General features: G+C 33.7%; 2 protein-coding genes across 2 annotated transcripts; one reads left to right on the forward strand and one right to left on the reverse strand.

Moving 5' to 3' along the window:
* Nucleotides 1–3140: 3140 nt before the first annotated feature.
* On the forward strand, nucleotides 3141–8115 carry LOC7456310 (uncharacterized). The gene is made up of 7 exons (XM_002310614.4): nucleotides 3141–3432; nucleotides 4470–4500; nucleotides 4959–4977; nucleotides 5513–5610; nucleotides 7210–7308; nucleotides 7534–7706; nucleotides 7878–8115. The coding sequence occupies exons 1-7, from the start codon at nucleotides 3271–3273 to the stop codon at nucleotides 7962–7964; spliced, it is 669 nt and encodes a 222-aa protein (XP_002310650.2). The 5' UTR covers nucleotides 3141–3270; the 3' UTR covers nucleotides 7965–8115.
* Nucleotides 8116–8325: 210 nt separating this feature from the next.
* LOC7457181 (cytochrome P450 86B1) lies at nucleotides 8326–11198 on the reverse strand. Its single transcript, XM_002310038.4, has 2 exons — nucleotides 9889–11198; nucleotides 8326–8931 (listed from the first exon to the last, which is right to left on the reverse strand). The coding sequence occupies exons 1-2, from the start codon at nucleotides 11149–11151 to the stop codon at nucleotides 8524–8526; spliced, it is 1671 nt and encodes a 556-aa protein (XP_002310074.2). The 5' UTR covers nucleotides 11152–11198; the 3' UTR covers nucleotides 8326–8523.
* Between the last annotated feature and the right edge of the window lie 292 nt (nucleotides 11199–11490).

An 11490-nucleotide genomic window follows, 5' to 3' on the forward strand; every position in this document is an offset into this window, starting at 1 on the left:
AGGAAGTCATTACTGGTCTAGAGCTCGTGTAGTCTTTAGGGATCAAATAATTCATACTTGAATCAAACTTCACTCTCATAGTGGATTTCATAACTATATATCTTATGAAGATGGATGTGAACTATTTTTTGACAAGTAAAGTTAGGGAACTTCTTGTTAGAGGTTGAGTAGTCAAACTTCAGCACATTTACAAGGAGGCCAACTCAACAACGAATTAGTTAACGAACTATAGTTTAACCAGGAATCCGTTTGATCGTGATCTTTTAATACTTAATGAACCCTCGAGAGGTTTATCTCAATATTGTACTATGATCTCGTAGGGTCTGTTAGTACTCATGCTATTTAGTTTTTGTTTTCTTTTGGGCGTTTTAGTACTCTTGCTATTTAGTTTTGTTTTTTTGAGCGTTTTAGCCCCAATTATTAAAAAAAAATTGAGTAATGATAAGGTTGCCTAAATTGATATGACATGTATGAACTAATGAGATTTTTGAATTCTTTTCACCTTTCCATGGGACTTGCTCAAAACAACTTCACCTCTCCATGTACTGGTCTCTTACTGCCTTCTTTGGTGAATATGAATGCACATCTTTTTAGGGGAATAATCACACATTTTTTGTATTGATTTTCCTTCATCGATCAACCACACATTCTCCTGGATTGCCCATATGTTTTTCTAAATTGACCACACATATGCTAAACTGACCTCGTATCTCCTGGAATGATAATGCATCCACTTAACCAGCCATATGTTCTCATAGACCAACTGCACGTCCCCTAAATCAATCACACATCCTCCTAGACCAACCTCTTGTCCATATGAACAAAATCTATACCCCTGAATGCCTTAGATGCACTATCCCTAGTAAAAGAGACAAAGTATATGTATTAAATGCTCATGCGTTCTCTTATCATAATGAAAATCATATAATAACATTATGACGTGCTCATACCCAAGAATGACCTTTGTGATGTGATGTCATCCACTGCGCTCAATAGTAAATTACTATCTCTATCTCCATGCAAGTTAGTGTAGCTCATAGTTATGTAAATGTCCATGAGTCACCAAGTAAAGGATTCGAATCTAGAAACTCACATCTCTTACATATTTTCTATAAACACATATAATACAACCTTCAAGACTTATTTCTTTTATATATGTGCCTTTAAGACTTCTTCCTTTTACATCTGTGCTAATTAAAGCATAGAAATATCTTCTAAACCTAACAAGAGATTTGTTTTGCAGGTGCTTGCGGAGCTCAAGTTCAACAATCTCAATCTTCTAGTCCATCAACTGACCTTAAAAAGACCTTGATCTTTTAAGGTTTTCAAACCTCATCAAGTATATTTGGAAAGTGAAATACCTAATTCATTTAGAAATATATTAATATGACTATTCGATCTTTTAAAGTTATACTTTCATGCAATGTGTTTTTTAACTATGAAGAAGTTGACACGTAAAAATATATTAATACTCTTTAACAAAACACATAATTCATTTAGAAATTATAACCTATGTAAGATTATGTAATAATTGTCCTTTATTAAAAAAAAATATTCAGAATTTAAAAACTATCTTATATATCATTAATTTCAATGATTCATATTTAGTAATTAAACAATCCACAATAGACAAATTTTACTCTCCCTCTTATTTCTTTCCTCTCACTTTTCTTTTGAAAAGAAAGTAAAAAACAAAAAAACAAGTTTTTCCTTGTACCTTTCAATAAGTTGAAGATGTATCCTATGCATTATGTATTCTCTACCAATACTTTTTTTTTTTGAGAATTTTCCACTTTCATATACCCTTATACATTTATATTTTTTTTCAATATACCATTTTACCTTCTTTTTTATTTATTTTATGAAAATGCCCTCAAACTCCCAAACAAAAAATTAATTTTCAAAAATAAAAAAACATGAAAAATTTTATTTCAAGAAATAAAAATTATTTATTTATTTTTAAAAAACTTGAAAGCCCTATATAAATAAATCTGAAATAAGTAAAAAATAGAAACTAACTTGTAAAATCTAAAAAAGTGAAAAAAAACTATGTCCATAGAACCTATTGAAATTAAAAAAAAGAGATAGTTGTTTGTTCATGACATTAATTTGTTTTTAAGTTGCTGAGCATTTTTTTCCAAATAAAAGGCAATTATTACACAATCTTACGGAGACTACAATTTCTAAATGAATTATGTGCTTTGTTATAAAAGTATTAGGACATATTTACAAGCAATTATCTTTTTCATAGTTTAAAAACACATTGTATAAAAATAACGTATTAGTTTTTTTCACTTTGGCCAATATACTTGACAAGGTTTGAAAACCTTAAAACATCAAGGTATCTTGTAACTTTTCTATAGGAGAAATTAAAAGAAATTCAATTTAAAAATCTATATATATATAAAAAAACAACAATAACAAAAATAAGAACTAAATTTAACAAACTAAATAATTAAAAAAGAATCAAATTGAGAAAAAAAATTTAATTTTATAAAACAAATAGAAAAAAAAATAAGGAGCCCATCGAAAGAAAAAACTTGAAGGGTTAATTTATAAATTTAGAAGTCTAGGAGCGGATATTTAGGAGGAGAGAGAAAAAAAAACTATTAACTTGAAATTAAAGTTTTGTTAACTACACGCTTGCCTAAAAAAATTTAACACTAATATTAATTGAATAACATTATAAAATAATAATTTTGATTACTAGAATTAGCTGTGCTGCTTAAAGACAGCAAAGCAATTAGTGTACAATATAAATGTTAACAACTTTTTTTTTATTTATTAAAATACTACATTACCTTTATCACCAAATAATTATTACAAAAAGCCATTATAAATTTACAAATAAGACCTTATAATAAAGTTTTGAGGATTTTAATTTAAATAACAATATAATTATTACATTCTTCAAAAAGTGAAATATCATACAGATCCCTACACCAACGAAAACACGGAATCAATCAAATAATGATGACTGTAACATGTTAAAAAACTCATTTACCCAGTAACAAGTTTAATGATTTTGCAAAGATGTAATTTTACTGTTTCAATCTACCATGAATTACGGCTATCTACATTGGTTTTCCCATGGAATTTAGGTTCTGTCAATTAATTAATTTGACTGCAGTCATGGAAGATTGGAAGTAGGAAAAAAAAACATATTTTATAACATGAATTTTGCATCACAGAAAAAAACCTCTGAGTTCCGAAGTACAAAAGAAAGAATTGTACTTGAAGACATCAGTTTGTCTCTGCAGAGAAAGAGAGATGGCAAGTATAGTGACAACAGTGAGGAATGCAGAGAAATTAGTGGAAAGAACCATGAAAGGAAACGACGCGTCACACGATGCAGCTCATGTGTGGAGAGTGAGAGACCTTGCTCTCTCTCTTGCTCAAGAAGAAGGCCTCTCTTCTGATTCAATGGAAATAGTAAAGCCCTTTAAACTAAACCTCTCTCTCTACTTTTAGAACTTGTCTGGACCTGTTTTACTTTTGGGTGCTTATAAATTGTGGAACCCAGTTTTTGATTTTTCTTGTGATTGGCATTTCTAGTTTCAAACGAGGCATTTGGCCTTTTTTTTTTTTTATGCTAGTTTTGATTTTGGGTTTTTAGTTTTTTTATGAGGTGGTTCAGTTGAGGGAGTTTTCAGTGAATAAACGATCCTTCAAAGGATGATACTTGTTGTTATGCTCAAGTACTATTTTGCAAAAAGCTAGCTTTTTGTATAAAATGGTGTTTTTTGGTGTGATCCCATTATTAATAATAGCGATGGAACGGGAAAGGAGAGCCATCTTCTTGATTACTAATAATAGAAAACTGAGATTTATCCCATAAAGAATTCAACTTGATTTCATTGACATCGCTTTTTTGTTATGGATTCCTTTCCTGTGATATTGTAAAATTTAATTGTTCTGTATAACGATACAGAAAAATCATATAAGAGGTTGCCACACTGAAAGATGCCCTCAAGTTTTAATCATTGGGGTTGGATTGCATGTCTTGAATGGCTGCGGCTAGTTGGGAGTAAGGCTCTGCTGATTTGTCTTCTGGATATTGAGAATAGATTGTAAATTTTATAGTGAGAAACTAAGAGTTTCTGTTAAAAAGAATGTAATTTGATCCAGTGTCATCATTTTAGTTCTTGATTCCTTTCCTTTGATAATCCCATTTCTGAATACACTTTCGTAATTTTAATTGCTATCTATGACACAATGGAAAATCATTTATCTAGAGACGGGGACATTTAAAGATGTCTCAAGTTTGGGTTAGATGTCTTGAGCAGTTGCAAGTAGTCAGGAGTAGAGTTCTGTTAATTTGTCTTCTGGACATTGAAAATAGTTTAAAAGCTTTTCATTATCGGACATTCACTGGTTTTGTTAGTTGAATAGATTGGGCACTTACTGTTCCCACTATTTTTTTTTCCCTGATCTCTGTGATTCTATTTAAATTTTGTCTTCTATGGCAGGTAGAGCTTGCTGCACTTCTTCATGATATAGGTCATCCTCATTCCAACTCCTACTTTCAGACTTGCAAATCATCTGGCTTCCAATAAGTTCAAAATAATGTAAATGTGAATTTTGAACATGGTTTTGTGTGTTTACATGGATTTAGGATGGTCACCTAGATGTTGGCACATGAACTTGTATGGGATTTCTAGGGGATTGATGGTTTGACACACTCCACATGCATGCCTTTTAGCTCATCTATCTGTCCTTTTAGCAATCTTCAATGCATTTCTCAAGAATTTTAGTTGTGAGGTACTGATTGCATCACTTGCTGATTCTAGTGGTACTGGGATGAGTGTGAGTACTAACCGAAACATATTCATAAATTCGTTATCTTGATGATTTTCATTTCTATCCTCTCTATGTGTTTTACAGTGTCTAGCTGTAATTATTTGTAGATGTCATCCTTTGAAACAATTAATCATTTTGTTTTTTGCCACTTACTGCAGGTGACTACAAATACTTAAGGTTCATAATTCTCCTGGATTCTGTTGCCTTTCGTTCAATATAGTGCCAAAATATTTGTGTTATGCTTTTATGTCTTTTAAATAATTAGATCTTCATCACAGTAGTGTAGCTATTCCTGATGAAGTAATGCTCAGATGTGTCATGTTCTTTATGTTTTGTTCTATTGACTTATGATGCCATTTTTGGGTTTACACAAAATGAACCCACTCTCAATTCTATTCATTCTCTACTGACCTGTATATAGCTGCGTCACATAGGTGCTTATATACACACGACTTATTTTCTTGCCACATATATAGCCATATCACCTGCACTCAACTCTGTTTGTTGATATTAGTTCAGAGTGCAACCCATATCTATGTCCAAGAACTGTCGAACTTAGTGAATATTTAATAGTGGTTTGACTTCGACTCAATTCTGTCTCTTTCAATGTTGTTTTCTGAAAACACTTTTTATATTTGTTTTGCTCTCCAAGTTACCGTTTCTTATTGTTTTTTGATTCCCTGATAGTTTAAGCTTCTATTTGGCCATGTAGGGATCCATCTGAGGAGAAAATTGTTGAGAATTTTCTGGAGGAAGAGGGAGTAGATGAAGTAAAAAAGATGAAGATCCTGGCAATCATTAAGGGGATGGGTAAGTTTGACAGCTATTATCATCGTTCTGAAGCAGTGTTCTTGTTTGAGTTCATTTTATGCTTATATTCTTCTTACCAGTAGTAAAATTCTGTCAGATAACTAATCATTTGCAGCTAAATTCTTTAAAAGTATAATTCAAGATGATTATTTGATATTTCAAAGCTGATTATTGTAAGCTTAAATGACTGTTTGGTTTTTGTCACAAAGTGTTTCAGGTTCTTTTGTGATTGTCTCAACTAAGAGGACTTTGAATTTCAAAGTTAGACATTAAATTTAATGTTAACGACCTGGACTCCAAACACTATTCTTAGAACTCTAGACTTATAGTTCCAAACTTGTAATAACGTATTCAAATCGTTATGGTATTTTAATATGCAAAAAGCAAATTAAAATATAAGGAGTAGTCAAATCATCTGAATGCTTTGAATGTAAAAGATAACTTTACAACTTAAGATTAAGGAATTTACATTCATTAGATGATTTTTCAATTGATTACAAACACGCATTAGAATTCCTTGACAAGAATATATAAATTATGTATTTTCTCGTTTTTTTCAGTAATGAAAATTGCAAGCCTACTGGATTACAATGGAAACTATAAGCTTACTAATTATTGCTTATAAACTATTAGTGTACAAGCTATTTGCCTATAAATTACATGCCTATTGATTATCGCCCACGAGATTACAAGCCTACTGATAAACAGGTTTTGAAGATCTTGAAAACTTAGTTGAATTGCATAGTAACTATTGTTGATTTGTTGAATTCTTTTGAAGTGCCTTGCATCCTTAATTAAACAAGAAAGTTCAAAATAATTTCAAGTAACTATTCACGTCCATTTCTCCTTGTTTTGAGAATTCACGACTGAAACTGCCTAACTTCATTTGCAGTTGTTTTTTCAAGTTTGGATTGCATTTTTTCTATATCCTTCCGTTTATTTGTCCAAACTTCATGATCCACTTGGTTCAGCCCATAACCAAGTCTATCTTTGTTTTTATTTGGCCTAGACTTCGTTTAATATGGAAACACTTATCAAGTTCAGCCCATTATTTCATCTTTTTTCCCTTTTGGCTCAAATTACTTCTTTGATTAATTTATTATGTAACACAAAGTTAATTGATTGTGAAACTCATTATTGGTGTTGTTAGATATCGAATTGGTATATTTCTTAATCTTCGTTTATTGTACAATTAAAGTCTATGCAATGGTGCATTCTTAATCATGCCTTCTACTTACTTATCTATTGATCTTTTGACTTACTTACAGATTTTTCAAATTTTGCTTCCATATGTTGTGCAGTATTCATATAGCTTCTGTTGGACTGAAAATATATATGAATTTTTAATTGTGGTTCCTCTCAGTCTATGTTGACATTATAATTTACGTTAGCTTTAAAGACTACAATAGCATAATTAACAAACTATTTTAATCCCAAACACCTCTAAATGGACTACACATTTATGATGTCGATTGCAAGCGTGCAAGGTTTTTATTGATTTCACACTTCTCAGTCTATTGATTCTTTTGCCTGTTAAAGTGGGAATCTTATATTAGTGAATGTTGAAAGTAATCAGTGCAGGCGCTTTCCTATTTTCAGGTTTTAAGGAGGAACTTGCAGGGCATGCAAATGGCGAATTTTCTCCAGAATTCAGGGTTGTGCAGGATGCTGATCGGCTTGATGCAATCGGTGCAGTTGGTAATTTCTATTCACCTCTGCAGTTCACTATTTACTTGTATCAAACAGGGTCTTGGGTCTATACATTTTCATTTAGGTTCTTGTATTTTTAGTCATTTTGAATTTGCATATTTATTTGCTTGGTTATATATTGGCTGCATTTTTTTCCAATAAGCCAGGTGTCTGCATTCTGGTGAAGCTGTAACTATCACACATTACATTCACTGAATTATAATTTGATTATAGGAATTGCCCGATGCTTTACTTTTGGTGGAAGTAGGAACAGGGTGCTTCATGACCCTGCTATTCACCCACGCTCAGATTTGTCAAAGGAACAGTATATGAAGAAAGAAGAGCAGACAACTGTGAACCACTTCCATGAAAAACTTCTCAAGCTGAAGGATTTGATGAAAACAAAGGTACACATTGACTGTCAGGTTTCATATTGGCTTTCATGGTTATTCATCATTTCTTCTGCTAGCATGACCTTTGCTAATTGTTGAACGACACATAATAAATGTCAAGCCTCTATGAATCACCTATTCGGTAATTTATCAAACTTGACCGTCTGATATCGATACACTTTCCAGGCTGGGCAGAGGAGGGCTGAGAGAAGACACAAGTTCATGGAGGAATTTTTGAAAGAGTTCTATGAAGAATGGGATGGACGAGCTTGATAAAAGGTAGTTGTTTTCGATCTTAAATGATGTTATTGAACAAAGAAAGATGTTATTGAATTCCAAGTGAATGAGCCCTTGGCAAGTGCTAATATGTATGCCACAAACTTTATTTCAGCAATGGAGGTAATGATATATTTAAGTTCATCCAGATTCAGAACTAGTTATGCAGAATTTTTTTCTTTTCTTTTGAAAGATAAATGCTTGTGGTTCTTCTGTATAGTGCAATTGACTCTCATGACTTCTTAGATGCTTTTCTTGGTGCTATCCCCGGAATCTGGGGCTATTCCTTTAAGACAGCCTACAGTGTGGTGGGTTGAGAATTCAAGCTAGGGTGGTGTTCATAAACTGGAACAAGAAATCAGAAATCAATTAATTCGTAATTAATTATTTGAAAGCATAGCATCAACCATAACACACCACCATATAATTCTTCAGCTCAATGATAATCTTAATGAACATATCTTTAACTCCCCCTCTACTCTCTCTCTTATCTCAACAAGCCATAATTTTTTTTTGCAAATACCAATAATATATTTATTCGAGAAACGGATCATAACTACTTGATATTAAGGTATTTTTGAAGCTCAGACTCCTCACGCTTGACTAGATTCACCTTCAACCCATGCTTCATGTACATTGTCAGAGCAAGCTTAGGCACCACAGGATGATCTTTCACTACCTTCACATGGTAACGATACAAGATTGACGCCACAGCAAATCTCATCTGATAGTAAGCAAAATCTTTCCCTAAGCATAGTCGAGGACCGCCGTTGAAAGCAGTGAATTTGTAGGCTGATTCACTCATGAACCGTCCGTCGATGATTCTTAACCATCTCTCTGGCTTAAACTCCCTGCAGTCACTTCCCCATACTGCCTCCATTCTTCCCATTGCATATATTGCATAAATCACTTTTGTCCCCTTCTTTAATTCAGTCCCATCAGGAAAAATGTCATCCTCAACAACCTACAAAATATTGAAGCAAGAGAAAATGAAACAGTATTTGTCACTCACCATTTTCTTTCCTCGCCTTGAAAAACAAAAGAAAATGGCATAATTAATGGTCAAGGCATTCTCGGGTCAAAATTCACTTTGTTCATGGTGAATAAAAGGTTGTATTCATGGCTTTTGTAAATGGTGTGAGCAGTTACCAGGAGGGTTGTGAGGAAAAAAAGTCTCTTTTTTCAAGAGGTTGTAAAGCTGTTTTAGGCTTTCAATGAGATTGATTTTTATAATTAATCCAACTAACCCCGGTCCCTGGTTCAATTCTCACCTATTTCTAGGACCTCGGAATTTCCTTATTTTATGCTCACCAAACAGAGCTTAGCCACGTTACACTAACATACTGTTTGGTCACCACGATGGAGTTGACCAAAGTACTTCATGCAAGGGAAATTTGACAGATATTTGATTAAAGAAACAAGAATTTGTCCATTTCACACAAGCTTAGTTTTCCAAGGTATGTATGCTTGAATTTATGGTATATTACGACAAGATTTTTGATTTGTTGCACATAAAGCTCGCAGTTGGATATTGATTGGGTATGAGTCCATTAATGGCACCTACCCATCACTTGAAGAAAAGAAAGGACTCGGCTTGTCATGAAGGAGGATTATTCTACATCTTTAATGGTGAGATGCTCTGGAAAAGATCTAAATGCATAATCTCCAAGAAATGTTGCAATTTTATAAGACTGTGTAAGAAATACTATAATTGCTACATATGCATGAAACATTAATTCTAATTAGTAAAAAAAAAAACCCTAAAAAGGATTCTTCTCTAAATCACTTGTGAAAAAACACAAGGATATAAATTTCTTTTGGAAATGTTTTGAAGAAAAATATTCAATGGAATCAACATTACTCGAAATTAAAGGAAATATTAGTATTTGGTCAAAAGGAAGTCGTTTGTTACTTAAATTACCTCTTTGTGGTCCACTGGTACTGAAGGGTATAACCTCAAGGCCTCAGATAGAGCAGCTTGCAAATAGTCCATCTTCTTTATCTCCTCTGGCCTAAACACTAATGGAGTTTTGGTGTCCAAATCTTCTCGCTCACTAATTATCTTGCATATTTCAGCAAGAATCTTCTCCTCTACTGTTGGATGTGAATCAAGAAGCCAAAAGAACCAGCTCATTGCCACTGAAGAAGTGTCTCTGCCAGCAAGAATAAAGTTTACACAAATATCTCTTAAAAATCTGTCTGAAAATGGCTTCCCATTCTCATCTTTTAACCCCATAAACACTGTTAAAAGATCTGATCTTTGCTTCTCCTTATCATTCTCACTTTGCAGGGAGAGTTCTTTCTTTCTTGTCCTTATGACATCTTCTGCAAACTCATCCACATCTTTTATTGATCTTTTCAGCTTCTTTTCGGACCCCAAATCAAGAAACCTCATAACTTTCCATATGCATGTTGGTGTAACGAAACGTAGGAGAGTAGCTTCTGTTGCATCTTCGAAGGCTCTAGCAAATGGTATATCAGGCAAACCAGGGCGTAAGCATCCTGGATCAACCCCAAATGCTATCATGCAAACATTATCAAATGTTAGCCTCAAAAGAATATCCTGCATATCAATCGACATTGAGTTGTTCTCCGCATTTTCTAGGACTGGCAAGAGCCTAGAATGAACAAGTTCAAGCAATGAATCAGTAGTCAATTGCCTGAACTTTGCTGAATGAAACTCAATGCTTGCTGTCTTTCTTTGCCTTTGCCATTTCTCATCATCAGCATTGAATATCCCTCCGCCGAGAAGATCACCTAGCGTGTCGCGAAAATACTGGCCTTTGGGGTAATTAGGGAACTTGGTCTTGAGAAGATGCTCAAGATTTCTTGGATCCGCAGTCACTACACAATTAAGACTACTAAACCATGGACCTTTGAATCGAAAAGTCCCATTTCGATCGCAAAGTACATCAGAAATCCATTCGTACATGTTGCATTGAAGACCAGACACCAAAGATGGTAGCATGCCTAGAACTGGCCATACGGGCAGTCCACAATGCTTTTTCTGCCTAAGAGAATGTATAGCAATGAAGACCACAAGAGCAAGGAGGAGCTCTAAAATCTGAATATCTCGCAAGAAAAATAGTCTCGAAATGAAGTATCCGGCAACATCATCGGACAAGGAGGAGGAAAGGGAAGTGAGATTATTGTTGATGCTAGGACTGATCATGGTGTGGATCATGATAGGGAATAAGACTATCGTCCATATGATAAGGCCTTTTTATGGTTATAGCTAAGAGAGGGTCATGTGTTACAAGGGAGCAGTATGTTTGTGCTTTCTTGGCGTGCAGTTTTTGGCCCAATTGGTATGATTTGGTGAGCTGAAAATGCGTGGGCTCCTGCTGCTCTTTCTATATGACTAAACTGATCAATTCTTCTACTTCTTACCTGAATTGGATGGTTTTCGTCCTTTGATGTTTTCTTTTTGTTGGAAATGTCATACTTTTGGTCTCTAGTAAATGAGAATGCGGAGCAGTTATTGCTTGTGTGTCGAACAAGAGTTACTACAAATAGGATTGAC

The sequence above is a fragment of the Populus trichocarpa genome, chromosome 7 (assembly GCF_000002775.5).
Source record: "Populus trichocarpa isolate Nisqually-1 chromosome 7, P.trichocarpa_v4.1, whole genome shotgun sequence".
Taxonomy (NCBI): Eukaryota; Viridiplantae; Streptophyta; class Magnoliopsida; order Malpighiales; family Salicaceae; genus Populus; species Populus trichocarpa.